This window comes from Epinephelus lanceolatus, chromosome 13 (assembly GCF_041903045.1).
Source record: "Epinephelus lanceolatus isolate andai-2023 chromosome 13, ASM4190304v1, whole genome shotgun sequence".
NCBI classification, from domain to species: domain Eukaryota; kingdom Metazoa; phylum Chordata; class Actinopteri; order Perciformes; family Serranidae; genus Epinephelus; species Epinephelus lanceolatus.
Window position 1 is genome coordinate 45,149,255 of NC_135746.1, and position 18,102 is coordinate 45,167,356.

The following is an 18,102-nucleotide window of genomic DNA, read 5'->3' on the forward strand; positions in this document are numbered from 1 at the left end:
GCAGTAATCAGAGCAAAGGGTGGCTATTTTGAAGAAACTAGAATATAAAACATGTTTTCAGTTATTTCACCTTTTTTTGTTAAGTACATAACTCCACATGTGTTCATTCATAGTTTTGATGCCTTCAGTGAGAATCTACAATGTAAATAGTCATGAAAATAAAGAAAACGCATTGAATGAGAAGGTGTGTCCAAACTTTTGGCCTGTACTGTATATATATGTTCAGACAGGCAGACTTTTTGTGAATTTGATAGTATGATTGCTTTATTGAAAGTACAGTAGTACCATTGCCAATAGTGGGATAGTTAGTGGGCTAAAACTTTACATTAGTAGTTGAGGTAGCACATTGAAGGCAGATAGTTAAAGTGTTTATATGTTGTATTGACTTAAAAGTGGGGTGCACTGGTAGTTCACATGGGAAAAGAATATACTAATACTGTCATTTGGAAAGAGTAGCATTGTCATCTTCTACCTATGCCAATCCTTAATGCCTATGTGCAGTTTCACATAGATTGACCATGTCAGTGAATAGAAAAATGTGGGACAGACAGAATGACTGACTGACAGAATGACACACTGACAGTTTCCGTGATTATGTACAGCATACCATACCATACCATGAGTTAGTCATACCAAAAATTATAAGAAAAAAAAAAAAAAACAAGCATTCGGCCACAGGGGCAGCCACAGTGATCAGTCGCATTTTAGGCATTTTTAAGCATTTTTCTGTTGTTATAGCACCACCCAGTTGCCAATTAGAGTTAAATTTCTCCAGTCATCTTGTGGCGTCCTGTTCTACATATCTCCCAAGTTTAGTAAAAATCGATATGGCGGTTAGGCCTAGATAAGAAATTAGCTCTCTAGCGCCCCCATTTTGTTTGATCGGGTCAATAATGGAGGGGTCCCCTCAGATTATGTGTGGTCATATGCCTACAAAGTTGCATGGTGATCGGTGAAACCCTTGAGATGTTATACACCTTTATGTGATGAGCCACGCCCTCCGCAATATTCATTGCTTTATAGAAGCTCAGTTTTAGTAATTTTTCCAACTTTTGCCAAGAGGGAACTTTAGATATTGGTCCCTTATGAAACCGAGTTTCATGCAGATCGGTCAAACTTCCTAAGAAGAGATCGATTTTAAGTGTTTTTCAAAAAATTCAAAATGGCAGAAAATCTGTATAACCGGAAGTTATGGGTTCTTGAGGCAAATTTGTTCCTCATGAGGAGAGGCATCTCTGTGCTAAGTTTCATGTCTGTACGACATACGGGGCATGAGATATGCCCATTCAAAGTTTGCAATTTCAGTCAGTTGCTATAGCACCGCCCTTTGGCCAACTGATGTAATATTGCTTCATTCGCATCCTCCCATTACCCTCTACCACTGTGCTAAATTTCACATAGATTGACCGAGTCAGTGAGGAGAAAAACGTAGAACAGACACACAGACACACACACACACACACACACACACACCCACAGAGTTTTCGTCATTATATAGTAAGATAGTAAGATAAGATATATAAATTTATTTAAACAAAACAAATACAAATTACACAACAACACAATATACAACATATAAAAAAAACAACTTAACTTTTTTAATTGAAAATACTGTGACATGGAATCTTTAACAGCTTCATAAATTAGATCATACATTTGTACCGCCACATTTTGTTTTCACAATTAGGAAATGCACACTTACAAACCATTTTACTTTGCCAAACTGATCTCCGACTTGTTGCCTGTAATCTCCGGTAATGCCCTCCACCTGGAGTAGTATCCAGCTGGGCTTTATCTAGAGCTGCTTGTTCTCACGAGATTTCAGGCATGGTATGAGATTGCTGCTTGTTCTCACTCGGCCGCACTTTGGAAAGCAGAGTTAAATGGTAAACAAACACAGCAGCACACGGTTAAGGTAAGACAACACGTTTACATGTTGTTTTCTATATGTTCTGACATTTATCCTAACAATATGAGGCGGTCTTTGTGGAAAAAAGCTTGTTTAGTGGACTAACTTTGCACTTGAAAAGTATGCCATTTCACTTACGTTTTAACAGGTCTGACGCTACTAGGTGCGCCCCGGCTGTATCTAGGCTAACGGCTAACATGCTAACTATTATTTCTTAGGGGTGTCAAATTATCGCGTTAATTGCGAATAATTAATTACAGCCATATTTAACACGCTATGTTTTTTGATCACGTTAATCTCATTTTTAATCTCTAACTTTACTGTTTCTGTATGCCACAGAGTTGCCGTTTATAAAATCCGTCTGTAGGCGTACGATTGGGCTTCTTTGTGCTTGAGTTGTGGGAGAGCTGCAGCGCTACAGAGCAGAGCCCAGCATCAGCACTGATGACTGTCCCCTGCAGGGGCGGTCTGCTCACTCAGGAGCCTATGAAAAGCTGTCTGCCCTAGCACGCAAGTATCTGACCTCCCCGGCAACCCGGTAATTTTCGGGATAATCAGGGCAGGATTCAGGATTCTGGACAATTGCTTGGATTTCGGGACTGTGCCGTGTCGGAGGTCAGATACTTGCGTGCTAGGGCAGACAGCTTGTCACAGGACTATGCCAGTCCCGAAATACAAACAGCACCTGATTGTCCCGAAAATTACACTACAGCAGAGTCTGGAGTAGTTATTGCCCGATAAAACATTAAAAACTGATCATAGTGGTTTAGTTGTCATGCAGCTCCCACCGGCTGCACATTGGCTGCAGCAGTTCCTACATGAATTATGGGTGTTGTAGTTTGAAGAAGAGAAGACAGTGCAAATTGCACCCGCAAGGACAGGGAAAGCGCAGGCAGCCATGAGAAGGAATGATTTGCACGTTGCAGTGTAGCCTCTTGTTCTAACTGTTCAAAACTGTTCTATAAACTGATACAGCTGTAACGAATGTACCAGGTGTCTTTTATTTTGTTAGCTTTTATTTTTTATTAAGTTTAAAGGACAAGTGCACTTACATTGATCACTTCCATGAAATAAAACGAAAAATTGGAAAAGAGGAAAATAATTTAGAAAATTGTTAAAATAAAATTAGGGAACTGATCACAGATGTATTGTTTCTGTGTGTTTTTACATCTATTGTTCATCTACAGCTATGCTTTTAATGAAGTTGAGATGTCATGACAGTATTTTCATCTAATTGTACTGCACAACAGTTAGAATAAAGTTTTTGTATTTGTATGATTGCATTTGTGTTTATTATATACCTGTTTAAGTATAGCAAGTATAATGAATATAATGTAGGAATCGATAAGAGGAATCGGCAAGGAATCGGACCGTTAAGAAGGAATCTGTAAGGAATTGGAATCGTTAAAATCCTAACGAGTCCCAACCCTAGAGGTGCAGCAGCTCTCCTTGGGATTTGCTGGAGATGGAGACGGGGCAAGCGTGCAGGAACACTGGTGAGGCTATGGCAGTGGGGATTACATGCTCCGCTCCCGTCTATACACTTGGCGAATGTCGGCTCTCTGGAAAATAAGATGGACGAGTTGCTGCTGCTCCCTCATAAAAACTCAGACTTAAGCAAATCTGCTGCCCTGTGTTTCACTGAAACCTGGCTCAGTGAACATATCCCGGACAGCGCATTATGGCTGCTGGGATTCCAACTTTTCCGAGTGGGCCGCATCACGGAGCTCTCGGGGAAAACGAAGAGAGGCGGAACATGCTTCTTCATCCTAAATGAACTGACTGACACTGTGACATTCTACATCAGTTTTTGTGAGGATATGTGTGTGCAGACCAAGATTTTCTGTACATACAACAACAACAAACCCTGGTTCACACCCAAACTCAGGCGGCTGTGCCAGGACAAGGAGGAGGCCTACAGGAGCAAGGATCGGGCCCTGTACAAGCAGGCCAGACACAAGCTGACAAAAGAGATCAGGGTTACCAGAGAGGAACTCCTACACATTGATCAGTCCTGCACTGGAAATTTGTTGCCAGTTTTCAATGACCCAGTGAGTTTTGCAACGATTTTGATAGACTACCCCCCCACTCAGTGGAAAACCTCCAACAAGCAGACAACCTGAAAAGCTTCTACTGCAGGTTTGAAAAGGCCCTTTTCATATGTTCCAACCACACAAAGGGATTACCTGCACCCCCCAGCTCCACCCTTCCCCCTCTCCTCTAGCCCCCCACCTGCATTAAAGGTCTGTGAAGAGGATGTGTGTCGGCTCTTCCAGAGACAGAAGACCAGGAAGGCTCCGGGACCTGACGGTGTGTATCCCTCCTGCCTCAGAGTCAGCTCTGACCAGCTGGCCCCTATCTTAACTCGGATCTTCAACCGATCACTGGAGCTGTGTGAAGTACCCTCCTGCTTCAAACTCTCCACCATTATCCCGGCCCCCAAGAAGCCCTCCATCACAGGATTAAATGACTACAGGCCCGTCGCACTGACATCTGTGGTCATGAAATCCTTTGAAAGACTACTGCTGTGCCACCTGAAGGACATCACAATCCCGCTGCTAATCAATCAATCAATCAATCAATCAATTTTATTTATAAAGCCCAATATCACAAATCACAATTTGCCTCAGAGGGCTTTACAACATACAACATCCCTCTGTTCTAAGGACCCTCACAGCAGATAAGGAAAAACTCCCCCCAAAAAACCCTTTAACGGGGGAAAAAATGGTAGCAACCTCAGGAAGAGCAACTGAGGAGGGATCCCTCTTCCAGGACAGACAGACATGCAACAGATGTTGTACAGAACAGATCAACATGATAAATTAACAGTAATCCGTATGACACAGTGAGATGAAAAGAGAGACAGAGACAGAGAGAGATGCAGGACAGACGGTAATGACAGTAGCTTACAACAGCATTAATGAAAGTAATATTATAATTCTAATTATGGCTATTGTGGTACAATATGTCGAAAGTATATATTAATATCTGATAGTATATATATATATATATATATATATATATATATATATATATATATATATCTGACCATATGAGCGCTGAATTGCAAGTTAGTGTAAATGTAGAAACATGTAAAGAACCTAATCGCAAAATAACACATAATATGGCTTCAAAGCAGACAGAGTTGCAAAGCCATCTAAATCTCTAAGTAAGGCATTCAAAAAGTTGTCAAAAAGAAAATTGTATCATCTGCATATAATTAAATCTTTTATTCTTGTCCATAACTATTGAAAGCTTTAATATTTGTGTTATTTCTAATTTTTAGCGATAATGTCGATTACCAGTAAGAATAAATGTGGGGATAGGGGGCAACCCTGCTTGACTCCCCTAGATCAGGGGTAGGCAACCTGTGGCTCCGGAGCCACATGTGGCTCTTTAGCCCCTGTCAAGTGTCTCCTTGAGCCTTTGAGAAAAGAATTCTATGGAAATTCATTCTATGAATCCAAATGTTGCTGAACCTCGATAGCAATGGCTGGTTAGCTATGGATGCCAAATCCAAAAAAGTAAATTGAATAAAATAGAGAATGTAGTAGTGCGTGGACAGATTTGTTTGCTCTCACTGCCAGCTCTGCAAAATTTAAGTACTAGATAATTATTAATAGTGCCCTGCACAGTGGCCACCTTATGGTAAGACATATTAACAAATGCTTATTTAGATCATAAGTATAAGCTAATTTAGACTTAATAGGCTATTTACCTTGATTATAAGGCTCAAACATGTTTTGCGGCTCCACACAGATTTTTTCAAATTATTTTTGGTCAAAAATGGCTCTTTTAATGGCAAAGGTTGCAGACCCCTGCCCTAGATAATGAAAAACTTTGTGAAAGATAACCATTGTTTAGGATTTTACTTAATTGATTATTAAGTAAAATTAGCACCTTAAAGCAGCTGTGCGGAACTTTTTACCATTAATAAAACTGTCCCTAGTTTGTATCACCCCCCCTTTGAAGATCCGCATATTTATTTGAACCCAACAGTGACAAAAAAGCCTTTCTCTATATGGCTATTTAGCGTAGCCTCGCTCGGGTCGGACACACAGCGGAAGTCAGCAAACCAGAATACGGCACCTGAGGCGGAAGTGATTCTGCTCGCCCGCAGCGATTAAACCACAGAAGAAGGAGCCGTGTTTACAGTGTTCTTGGAGTAAGCAGTACGCAACGGGCATTGCTGAACACATGACACCTAACAGTTTTACCAGAGATGTTTCTATGAGGACTTGGTTGTACTTTTGATGTCATGGCGGATAAAGAAGGAGCATCATCTAAATTATCTGTGACTGTGACCATGAACACAAATATACAGCAGGTAGTTGTCCTCAGTTTATAAGAAATTGTGTGTAATGTTAGCATGTTTCCACTAATTACTTGGACTGACCTAACGTTAGTAGCGTTAGCTTTGCAAGCAAAGGCTGCAGGTAACAGCTTTGCTGTGTTAGCATTATGTTATGTCTTCACTGTGTATGTTCACATAAAAGAATATTCAGACGATTTGGGAGTTATGCCCTTTCTCTATCATTTTCATATTGAGACAACATGATCGATATCTTTTTTGTGTCTGTATGACCAGTGGCTGGGTCTCAGCGGTTAGCATTGCGCTTATAGGGGGTCAGTACGTCCTGCGCTGTGATCCGCAGAGAGATACACCGGTGAGCAGGCACAGACGTAGCTTGTAAACAAAACTCAGCTGTTTATTTAGCCTAGCAATATTTCCGGACTATAGTAGCTGCAATGGACGACTTTTAACGCGATTTTGAAGAGTTTCTTGTAGCGGACACAGATCCAGAGCCATACCTGTTTGAGCCGGAGTACACAGATGAGGAACTCCATGTGTTGGGATTCAGTGCAACCATCGTTGGGGAGATATATCATCAGGAGGAAAAGCGCCGCAGAGAGTGCATCACAAGGAGTGAAAACTTTGCAGCAATCACTAATCCTGGCGTGATTGAAACTTTTTTTCATGTTCCTAAGATGAACTGGAAAAAAAGGCCCCAGGCCTGCAGGAGCTGATGGACAGCTTTCAGTCGAGTGAGTAATATCATCCGTGTCGTCCCTTTGTTTGCTTTTACCGAGTGACCTAGCGTACCTGTCCCAGAGCCAGCTGCAGCAGTTGCTCACCGGTGTATCCCTCCGCGCAAGATGTACTGCTAACCGCTGTCTCAATATGAAAATGATAGAGAAAGGGCATAACTCCCAAATCGTCTGAGTATTCTTTTCACATAATAATGCAGACTCAGCAGATGACTTGTTAACTGTTTATTCCTCCTTACACCGAACGTACACGGCTGCTTCTCATTGTTTCCAGTAGCACAACAACGGTTACTACATTACCCAGAATAACTTGAGGCTCACACTACTACGGTAGCCTTAGTAGCTCAAAATACACAACAGATTAGATTAGATCAGAACAGAAACACGACAGGAGAATTTACTGAGTAATTTTGCTGTTTCCACTCATTACTTGGACTGACCTGACGTTAGTTAATCCTCTTGCTCTCCAAAACAAATGCATGCGGAAATTGCCGGCTGCAGTCGGAATTTTACGACACCAGGCTGTGGGTGTCATACTGCTTCGACCAAAGGGTCGCTATAATCAACGAAAACGAAAAGTTCCGCACAGCTGCTTTAACCCATTTTATCAAAGAGGTACCAAAGTTAAAATATTATAAACATTTATAGATGTACTCCCATTTCACTGTATTGAAAGCCTTTTCAAAATCAGCCACAAAGATTAGACCAGTTTTTTTGTCTTTTTCATACAGTTCAATAATTTCTTAGAGATGTCTGATGCTATCACCAACAGATCTACCCTCAATAAATCCATTCTGATCTTTATCCACAATATCATGAATGCCTTTTTTGATTCTAGAGGCAATACATTTAGATTGTATTCATTATTATTAGTTAGAGGTCTCCAGTTTTTTTAATCTAATTGGATCTTTGTATCGACCATTTGCCTCTCGCTTTAAAAAGAGAGATCAAACACTCCTTGAGTTGAGTTGAGTTCCGCTTACTTTACCAATCTGAAATGAATAATTGAAACATGCTAGAATGGGATCTTTTATATAAGCAAAACATGTCTTATAGAATTCAGTCGGAATCCCATCTAGACCTGGTGATTTATCGGATTTAAAGGAATTAATTGCATTGAATTGATTGCTCCTCTAGCCCTTCTCCATTCATCTAACTTTAGAATTATTTATAATGCAACTGGCCTTTTTATGTTAAAGTCTCATGACAACATTACTTAACATAAAAAAAAAAAAAAAAAATTATGGCAAAGCCTAGGAGCAAACCCTGGGATTTATATTCAATACCTTACTACTATTTTAATTCTGATTTCAGGATGTAGATCATTTTTGTATTAAGATCTTTGTTTACTGATTATGTGACATGAGTGCACATAACTGGCTCCTCTTGTCCTGCTCATGAGTCTTGTACCAGAGCATATTATAGTGTTGGTATGGAGCATACATGATTCTTACATAGCAGCATGAGCAACTGAAATGATAGAGAGTAGCTTATGAAAGAGTCTCTTAGAGAGGTTCCTTGTAGATCCAGTGTCAAGTGTTCCATTCAGAGTCTGCTGTCTATTTCCAATATAACTAGCATTGGACAGCTGTGTGACTGATTTGGGTTAACTGGCCATCATAAATTATTTATCAGATTTCTTCCTTTTCTTTAGCCCCCCTCCAGCACACATTCACATCTAGTGTTTTGTCCTTTCAATGCGACTACCAGGACATATCTCTCTATTGAAGCTTGGCAAAAAAAAGGGAAACAAATAGATTGTAACTTTGATATCCATTCAATCTGGCAAACCTAGACTGCTAATGCCTAATATAAGCTTCAACTAAACTTCAGGCTGCATTTTGCATTTTTGCAGACTGCATAGTCACATACTGCTTAAGAACCCTGGCAAATCCTCTGCAGCCCAAAAACATTTTCCCCATAGGCCGCTATCATGAAAGAGATGTCTGTAAAACTTTTGATAGGACACCTCCAGCTGCAAACAAGGTCAGTTATGACTCTTTCTATTATGAAATTTTGATACATGGAGATTTTACATTTCTAAAATGTTCCTCAAGCTGAGAAAAGTGTTTCTAAAATCTGTGACATCATCATAGTGTAAAGTCTATGAGCTGAGCGGGAACTCAGGGCCAGCAGGAGAAACACTACTGCGCATATTCAGCAGGCCGCATACTGCGAAAGTAAACAGTGACAAACACAGGTCATAACAGCTATCACAAATAATTATTAATTCTGTGAGAAACCTGAAAATAGGAAAAAATTAATCTCATCTGTTGTCTGGTTAGAGTGCTCTCTGTCTTCTCTCTATTTAATCACCTCACATACATTTTAAGAGACACAATCTCACAGTTAAACTTTTATTTTCTATCACAACAATAATTTAAGCTTTTCAACTTTGTTTGAACAAGGACCCTCAGTATTTGATTGAAGAAGCTTGTTTAAAATAAGTTGTACCTGATTAGGTTGGCTACAGCTGTTTTTTTCAGTGTGTCAGATACATATTTAATCAACATTTAAGTGAATATCGGATAGGACTCTGTATGGCAGATACCTGGTATTAAAGGACTCAATCGGGGCCTAAAGAACCAGACATCCCTAATGCCAGGTTTAGATTACACGACATGTTTATTCACCAATCACTACCTCAGATTGGTGACAATGGAAACATAAAATCTTGCTGGGACTTGGTCGATAGACTTGACAGACTATAAGTTGGTCCTCCACCAATCATCATCTATCATAATGTGCATGATGTCATCACATCGGATTATTCGTGCCCAAATTTTGTTATGATTACTATTATTTATTTATTTTTAGTTACTATGGCTGTTCATGCCCCAGCAAAACTATTTATGTTATGTTGGGAATCAACATATATTTACCTCACACGGCGGCACCAAAAATGCTGGGGTCAACATGTTAGGCTTCACACGGAGGCATCAAATATGTTGGGATTTAACTGGCTATCGGAAATAATTAATAATTATTATTAATAAGTAATAATTATGTTAAATAATGTGACTTAATTAACATTAAATCACCTCGTGGGGCACCATTCCCGTAAAGGGAAAAATGATAGCCAGTTAAAGATATCAGTCTCATAAAATACGCTAAACTATTAATTTGGAGTTTGATTAATAATTAAATTAATGACAACAATCAAAATTAACAGTAACGCCTGAAGGATTTCGGAGTTCTTGACGCAGCAGAGGTTGACTATTCATTCATTCTTGTGCAGCATTAAACAGACAGCAGGTATGATTCCAAAGAATTATATTTATTCACAAATTAGCAAAGCAAACCAAAACACACAAATTCTAACTAACTATATACAAGCTTGGTGTGTATATGTGTGTGTGTGTGTGTGTGTGAGAGAGAGAGAGAAAGAAGAGAAAGACAAAGGCGGGTGTGGTGATCAAGGAGCCGTTTGGCTTACAAAGCAAAATGGCTGACAACAGAGAACTACCACAATGGCCGAATCAAGGCTGCTTCAGTTTCGGGGGAGGTGTTTGTCTGACTGTATGGTCAGGACAAAGACAAAGGAAAAGAAGCGGGAACTTTGAAATGCCTGTTTGGGTGTAGCTCTGTTGAAAGCCTGTTTGTTAATGAGTCTATGTCAATGTTACGTGTGTTGCAAATGGTCTGGATTAGTGCAGAGATTGTTTAGTTGTGTGCAAGAATCTGTTTGTGAACAGTATTAGCAAACTAAACACTTAGCTTTGGCGAAGCCAACTAATCAATGACCTAACTGCCAACAATCACAATAACTCAGTGAACAGCATCAAATCACATACAACAAGTCAAACAGTCTTGCTTAGCCTGTAAAGCTGTGATAAGCTATGCCCAGTTGTTACGTTACCGATCCTTGAGTAGATGGGAGAAAGCCGGAAAAGGAAGGCTGGGAGGGTGTGGTTTCAGCTGCAGTCTTTGTTGGGTCCTTTGTTCCAAAGGTTCTGATCTGAGGAAGCTGGTCACTCGGGGTCCTTGCAGAGTTAGACGCTGGGTGCTAACTCACTTAGTTCCTTGTTGCTGGAAAGCCAGTTGCAAACCTTGTGTTTGCAACTCTACCTTTCTGTTTCAGGTCAGAGAGTCTGTGATCAATTGCCCTCCCTTTAGTGGTTTGGGCCTCTGGAGCAGGGGTTTGGGCCTCTGGGCTGTTCCAAGCCCAGCCGGAGAGCGGTGTGCAGCTGCTTCAGCAGCTGGAGCAAGAAGAGAAAGTTCTGTGGAAGGGAGCAGATCTTGTACAGATGTCTGTGACATCACAGAGTCACATGTCACTGTAAAAGGTCTTGTCCAATCAAGTTTTGGGACTTGAGTCTTACTGAGGTGTGAGGTGAGATCTCCTGTGGAGATGGGTGTTGCATAGCCCTCTTTGTTTGAAGACAAAGAGCATGCAGAGGAAAAAGCCTTTAAATTGTCCCTTGATGATTTTACCAAATAATAAATCATTTGTGGTCCTGTGAATCCCAACAGTTATAATGTAAAAAAGTGCCACCAGATGGGAGGAGCTACATTTGAAGTATGCTATGAAAATTGTCACTCCATCACAAGTTCCTGCAAATGTTTCACTATAAAAGCCTTTTTTATAACTTGAAGGAATTCGGTCCACTGAAATGGAATAGAGGGCTTTAATTTCTAAATGGATATGTTGGACATGTTGAGTTTGAAATAATGTGTGTAATGCATTAAATCTAATGGGGCAAACAGGAGTGGATTACAGATAAAAATTGAAAAATACAGAGGTAATGAGAGATAAAAGCCTGTGTCTATAAATAAAGTCTTATGTCTAATATAGTATTTTTCAAATGAAGCTGGTACCCTCTGCAGTTGTGGTAAATAAAAGCCCCACCATTATTTGTGAATTTTATTCCTTTATATCTTTCTTCATTATGAAGAAAAAAACACTGTTTGCAAGCTTGATGCAATGGCAGTACTGACTGACTGGGTTGCTGAAGTGTCTCTGCTGTTTCATGCCAGCATTTTTCATTTTTCACTCTGTTGTGGTAACGTCCCAAGAGGAAATATCTAAAAGGCTGTGATGCTGTAGCAGATCACTCTGTGTTCCTATTGGTCAAAGTGATGGCTGTAATGGGAGTAGTTGTGGATGACAAAAATAACTCAAATATGCTAGACTTTCTCATAAAAGTAGTGAGGGGTCTCAGACATGGCATTGGTTGTCGTCTTCTTTGATACATTACACAGGATAAAGCAAATGATTAATGCACACAACACCAACTGTCACTTATGATCGGAGTGGATCCTGTAGGATGGCTGCGTTGGGCTATATTCAGGCTGATATTGTGTTCTCTGAACCCAGCATAACAGCAGCACATTATTTTAGTCTGCCCTCTATTGTTGTGTCTTAAATAGTGCACAACTGTTGTCTGTACCAGTTTCTAGTGGCGAGAAAGAAACATCTCTGCATTTGTCACAAATACTTTAAAATCTCACACAAAAATGTGGTAACATATTTTTGTGTTGTTAATGTTTCATTGTTTTAGGATTTGGTTGTGGAGGAAGTACCAGTCTTTGTGGTGAATCTAAGTGCCACTGTCAGAGAAGAAAAAACAGAAGTTGCAAATTCATCTGCAACCATATCAGCTATTGTTGACATCATACAAAACATTGCAACTGTTTCCACTGAGGAAGTCACTCGGCCTGTCATAGAGGTTGGTTAAACCCTCCCATCTGTGGCCTCTTGGTAAAGGTTATGGGTGTAACGTCAACAAATGTACTTTTTGACTTTATGATAAGGTTGTTTCATTACAATGAAATGTCTCTTTATCTGCAGAATATACTTGAAACAGTTGATGTCATCATTGGTGATGATTCAAGAGAATCCTGGGCAGTTCTGAATGCAAATCAAACTCGCAATGCAAGCTCAGAATTATTGGCATCACTGGAGTCCCTCTCTAATGGGTTGGTCGGTGAGTTTGACTTTGCAACTGAACGGATCCTGCTCAACAGAACCACGTTTAATAACTCCTTCAGGGCCGATCTGAACAACAGCATCCTCATAGACATTCCAGATACCAACTTGTTCAACGTCTCTATCACTACCATCACCTTCTCCACCCTTTACAATGTTATGCCACCACGAAACTCCAGCTTTGAAGTCAGCCTCTTCAACACCACCAGTAACGACACTGTCACTGCTAATGCCATCAATGCTGCTGTGGTGCTGGTCCAAATAAATGAAACAATTAGGAATGTTACGTTGAGCTACGACAAGCTAAACAGTTCCCTTTCACTATACCCACAGTGCGTCTTCTGGAACTTTACACTCTTTGATAAACTGGGTGCTTGGGATGATAAGGGTTGTACGTTTGTTTCCGACATAAACAACACCATAACCTGCAGCTGTAACCATCTCACCTCCTTCTCAATTCTGATGGCAACAGACATCCCTCAAGACCTGATACTAGCCTTGGATATAATCACTTATGTTGGAGTTGGGATATCTCTGGCAAGCTTAGTTGTATGTCTCATTATTGAAGGATATGTTTGGAAAGCCATTACCAGAAATAGCACTGCCTTCATGCGTCATGTTTCCATCATTAACACTGCCCTGTCCCTGTTGATTGCTGACATCTGTTTCATCATCGCTGCCTCAATTGCTAAGAACCCCCTTGAAAACCCAAGGGAGGACTATACAGTTTCAGTTGGACCATGCAGCACGGCAACATTTTTTATGCACTTTTTCTTCCTTGCGCTTTTCTTTTGGATGCTTGTGTCAGGCCTTCTGCTCTTTTACCGGACGGTCATGGTTTTCTCCCACATGTCCAAATCAACCATGTTGGCCATTGGCTTCACTTTAGGCTACGGGTGCCCTCTGATGATAGCTGTTATTACTGTTGCTGTCACGGCACCAAACAATGAATACATCAGGAGAGACCAGGCTTGTTGGCTCAACTGGTTCGAGTCCATGGCCCTGCTGGCCATGGTGATACCTGCCTTGACTATAGTTTTCATCAACATTTTAATTGTAATTGTGGTCTTGTTCAAAATGCTGAGAAGGGGTGTTGGAGATGCTGCTCAAACAGATGAAAAGCATACAATGGTGGTCATTATAAGGTGTGTGGTCATTTTGACTCCTTTATTTGGACTGACCTGGTCTTTGGGAGTGGGAACCATGATATCACCAACAGATAGAGGAATCCATATTGCCTTTGCATTCTTCAATTCACTACAGGTATTTGCATCCATTGAAAGGTTAATGCTAACATGACAGTATTTATGTATACAAATATTTTCTGTTTGTCGTTCAAATTATAAAGAAATGTGCACAATGTCATTCTTTTCACAGGGTTTCTTTATTTTAGTATTTGGGACACTGTTTGACTCAAAGGTAAGATGACTTCAAAGAAATAGTTTGACATTTTGGGAGACACACTTCTTTGCTTTGAGGAGAGCTAGATGAGAAACCAAATACAATACTGTGTGGTGGTTGGGGAAGTATTTAAATCCTTTATTTAATACCACAATGTAAAAACACTCCATTGCAACTTAATATCTTGAATATGAAAATCTTTTCAAATGAAAGTACTACAAAAGTATTACCATCAAAATGTACTTAAAGTATGAAAAAAAGTATTGCCTATGGTCAATGTTTTATTATCATATATTATATGGTTCCATTTCATGATGCAATAATGTTTTAGCAGGTTTTTTACTGTTGAAGTTGGCTGATGTGGAGGACATTTTTCTGCTTTTTATCCTATAGCAATCCATTGTATTTTCACAGGTGTTGTATGTAATCTGCAAAGTAAAGAGTAACTATCAAATATAGTCATAAAGAAAAAAAGTAAAGTACAATATTTCCCTCACTAATGAAGTGAAGTCAAAGTATTATGCAGCACAAAATGTAAATACTCAAGTCAAATACAAATACCTCTAAATTGCAGTGTGTAAGATTTAGGGGGATTTAGTGGCATTTAGTGGTGAGGATCGAAGGCTGTAACCAGCTTGAACTTTCCCTGTGTAGAATTCCTTCAGTGTTTATTGTTTAGGAGGTTTTTACTGGAAGCTGAATTCTGCAAGGTCTATTCCTCTTCCAACATATGGACCAGGGGTGTCATTTATAAAACAGTGCATAGGATCCATACTACAAATGTTCATTCAGACAAAAGCCAAAAATTGTGTGTGCCATCAAATTTTTTACAGTTTTTGCAATCAGCCTTCCCCCTCACCATTTGGCGTATGCCTCTTTCAGGTCTTGTTTTGTGCGTACACAATGTTTATAAATGAGACCCTAGGTGATTTAAACCATGTTAAATAAATAAATACATTTTAATAAATTAATGTATCTTTTTACACTCTTGTCACGAAGAGGTTGCTAACTATGGTGTCCCTATCTATAGTCAGTGTTTGGTTTATCTGTTCTGTTCTATAAAAACATGACGGTGCAAAATGGTGATCTCCGTGGATGAGGACCCCCTCCCTTTGTAGATATAAATGGCTCATTGTAAGGTAACAAAAACACAACAATTTTTACTTTAGGTTAATTACAAATGAAAGAAAATATACATATTATGTTATATTCAATTCCTGCCAATATATCCCACTAAATACTACACACTGGACAGTACAGTTCCTAAGAAAATATACTGAGGTACTTTCCCCCACTGCCACACAGATTTTTGAGCACTTAGTGTGGAGCTAGAGACAGGAGGCAATTTGTTTTGCCTAGCTAGACTGGGAGGAAGTAGCCTGGCTCTGTCTAAACATTACAAAGAATATCTGCCTACTATCACCTCTAAAACTCATTAAATAACAATAATTCCCCCAAATGTCAAACTATTATTTTAGAGTATTGATGTTGCAGGGCAGTTGGACACTATTGATTTTGATACTGACATGAATTTAATTGTGCCTGTAGATCCGTTCTATCCTCTCAAGAAAGTTACCTACATCAAGCACAGGCTCTGGCTCTAACCCAGCAAGAGTAAGTTCATATATATATATATGTATATATATATATATATATATATATACATATATATATATATATATATATATAACTATTGCATAAACTCTTGCACGTTTTGACCCTGATGTATCCTACCTATGGATAAATCTACAGACTTGTTAAATGCAATAACTTTTACACATTTTTTTTTTCTACCAGAGTACAAGTACTGGCATTTCTTCTGTCAGTGGACTAAGCTGGATAAGTCGACTGCGTGGAAGACGATGTATGTCGTTTTCAAATTTAGCATTTTTTCCCCATTTACATATATCAACATACAATTATACAAAACAAACAATTTGTTATTTGTCTTTCAGATATCTACCGCGTGTCAGAAGCTGCTAACTCAAGCAGTACTGGTGCATCAGAGTCATTCATCAATATCTGAATCAACGCAAACTGTACACATAAAATTAATTTCATTACTGAATCAAAAGATCTACCTTTTATTGTACGATTTCTCAGTACATAACCAGAAACTTAAAAGCATTAACTTCACTAGGGTGATACTGTTAAAGCTGGTGCAATAAGACTGGTCAGAAGAAAATAGTGTGGCCCCAAAGAGCATTAGAAGATGTTTGGATAGTGATGTTATTTCTGTGATGGGAAGCTCTAGCTCTAGCTAGTATGACTTATCTGAAATGTAAAGTTCAGTGACACAATGTGGTGAATAAAACTGTGAAATGGTATTTGAAACAGTTGCGTCATGCTGCTTATTTTAATGTGTGAAGTCTAGTGCGCCTTGGTTTGTTAACAGGTGACATGCACAAAGCCAGAGGGAGGAACAATTAAAAAAAGCAATGCATAGTTAATCCCGAATCACTCTGAATCAATGAGTCATAAATTGATGTGTGATGATAATTTGGTATTTTCACGTACACTCAAGTAGGGAACCTCATCAACTATTTTCTAGGTTTCTCATGATTAGAATCAGAATCAGAATCGGTTTTATTGCCAAGTAGGTTTTCACATACAAGGAATTTGGTTTGGTGCATAACAAAGAATATAAAATATATAAAAACATAGAGTAATTATAAGCATAAGTATAAAAGGGAAATACTATAAATAATTGGAGGAGGTGAGGATGGACTCAGTGATGGCAGTGAAGAAGTGCACCATCATTGTCTTTGGCAGGTTGAACTTCTTCAGCTGTTGCAGGAAGCACATCCTTTGATGTGCTTTCTTTGTAAGGGAGCTGATGTTCAGCTCCCACTTGAGGTCCTGGGTGATGGTGGTCCCCAGGAAGCAGAATGACTCCACAGTGTCAACTGGGGAATCAAACATGGTGATGGGGGTGGGTGGGGCTGGGTTCTTCCTGAAGTCTACAACCATCTCCACTGTCTTAAGAGCGTTGAGCTCCAGGTTGTTCAGCCTGCACCAGGTCACCAGCTGGTCAATCTCCCACCTGTGGGCGGATTCATTCCCGTCACAGATTAGTCCAAAGAGGGTGGTGTCATCCGCAAACTTCAGGAGCTTGACGGACTGATGACTGGAGGTGCAGCTGTCGGTGTACAGGGAGAAGAGCACAGGAGAAAGAACACAGCCTTGGGGGGATCCAGTGTTGTTAGTGCGGGTGTCAGAAACATGTCTCCCCAGCTTCACGTGCTGTCTCCTGTCAGACAGGAAGTCAGTGATCCACCTGCAGGTGGAGTCAGGCACACTCAGATGGGAGAGCTTATCTTGTAACAGAGCCGGGATGATTGTGTTGAAGGCAGAGCTCAGTTTTCCACAAAAAGGATCCTGGCGTAGGTTCCTGGGGAGTCGAGATGCTGGAGGGTGAAGTGGAGAGACAGCGTCGTCCACAGACCTGTAGACCTACAGGCGAACTGCAGGGGGTCCAGGAGAGGGTTGTGATGGAAAATTCTGGTATTTAAACACCTTTAATCTATAGTGTGTTGTATAAGGTTACTTGTTTTGATGAAACTGAACTTCTAACCTAATGATGTGTGTCGCTCATTTAACCCCTACTGTGACAGCAGTGAGAGACACCAAGGTCACGAGCCAGGGAGGACAACAAGTGTCCTTGTTAGTCTCAAGAGATATTGTGTTTTAGGAATGTCAAGGCGCCACATATTTTGACTGTTGATGTGCATGTGTTATGAGAAATATAAAGATAGCAGGGCGAGAGGACTTGCTAGGCACTCACGGACTGACTGACTGTTCATGCGGTTGTATG

At 40.0% G+C, this 18,102-nt stretch overlaps 1 protein-coding gene across 11 annotated transcripts in view; it reads left to right on the forward strand.

Annotated features, from left to right (window-relative positions):
- LOC117252677 (uncharacterized) overlaps positions 1–16,622 on the forward strand; it is a 191,815-nt gene extending 175,193 nt beyond the window's left edge. For 10 of the 11 annotated variants that reach the window (XM_033619742.2, XM_033619743.2, XM_033619747.2 and 7 more), the window contains 6 exons: positions 12,460–12,627; positions 12,750–14,150; positions 14,265–14,306; positions 15,837–15,902; positions 16,086–16,152; positions 16,244–16,622. In XM_033619742.2, the coding sequence (XP_033475633.1) occupies positions 12,460–12,627; positions 12,750–14,150; positions 14,265–14,306; positions 15,837–15,902; positions 16,086–16,152; positions 16,244–16,314 (1,815 nt within the window). In that variant the 3' untranslated portion in view covers positions 16,315–16,622. Of the gene's footprint in view, positions 1–2,248; positions 4,489–12,459; positions 12,628–12,749; positions 14,151–14,264; positions 14,307–15,836; positions 15,903–16,085; positions 16,153–16,243 lie in introns of those variants that run through there. The other variant, XM_078174123.1, reaches the window with a different exon arrangement.
- Positions 16,623–18,102: the final 1,480 nt, after the last annotated feature.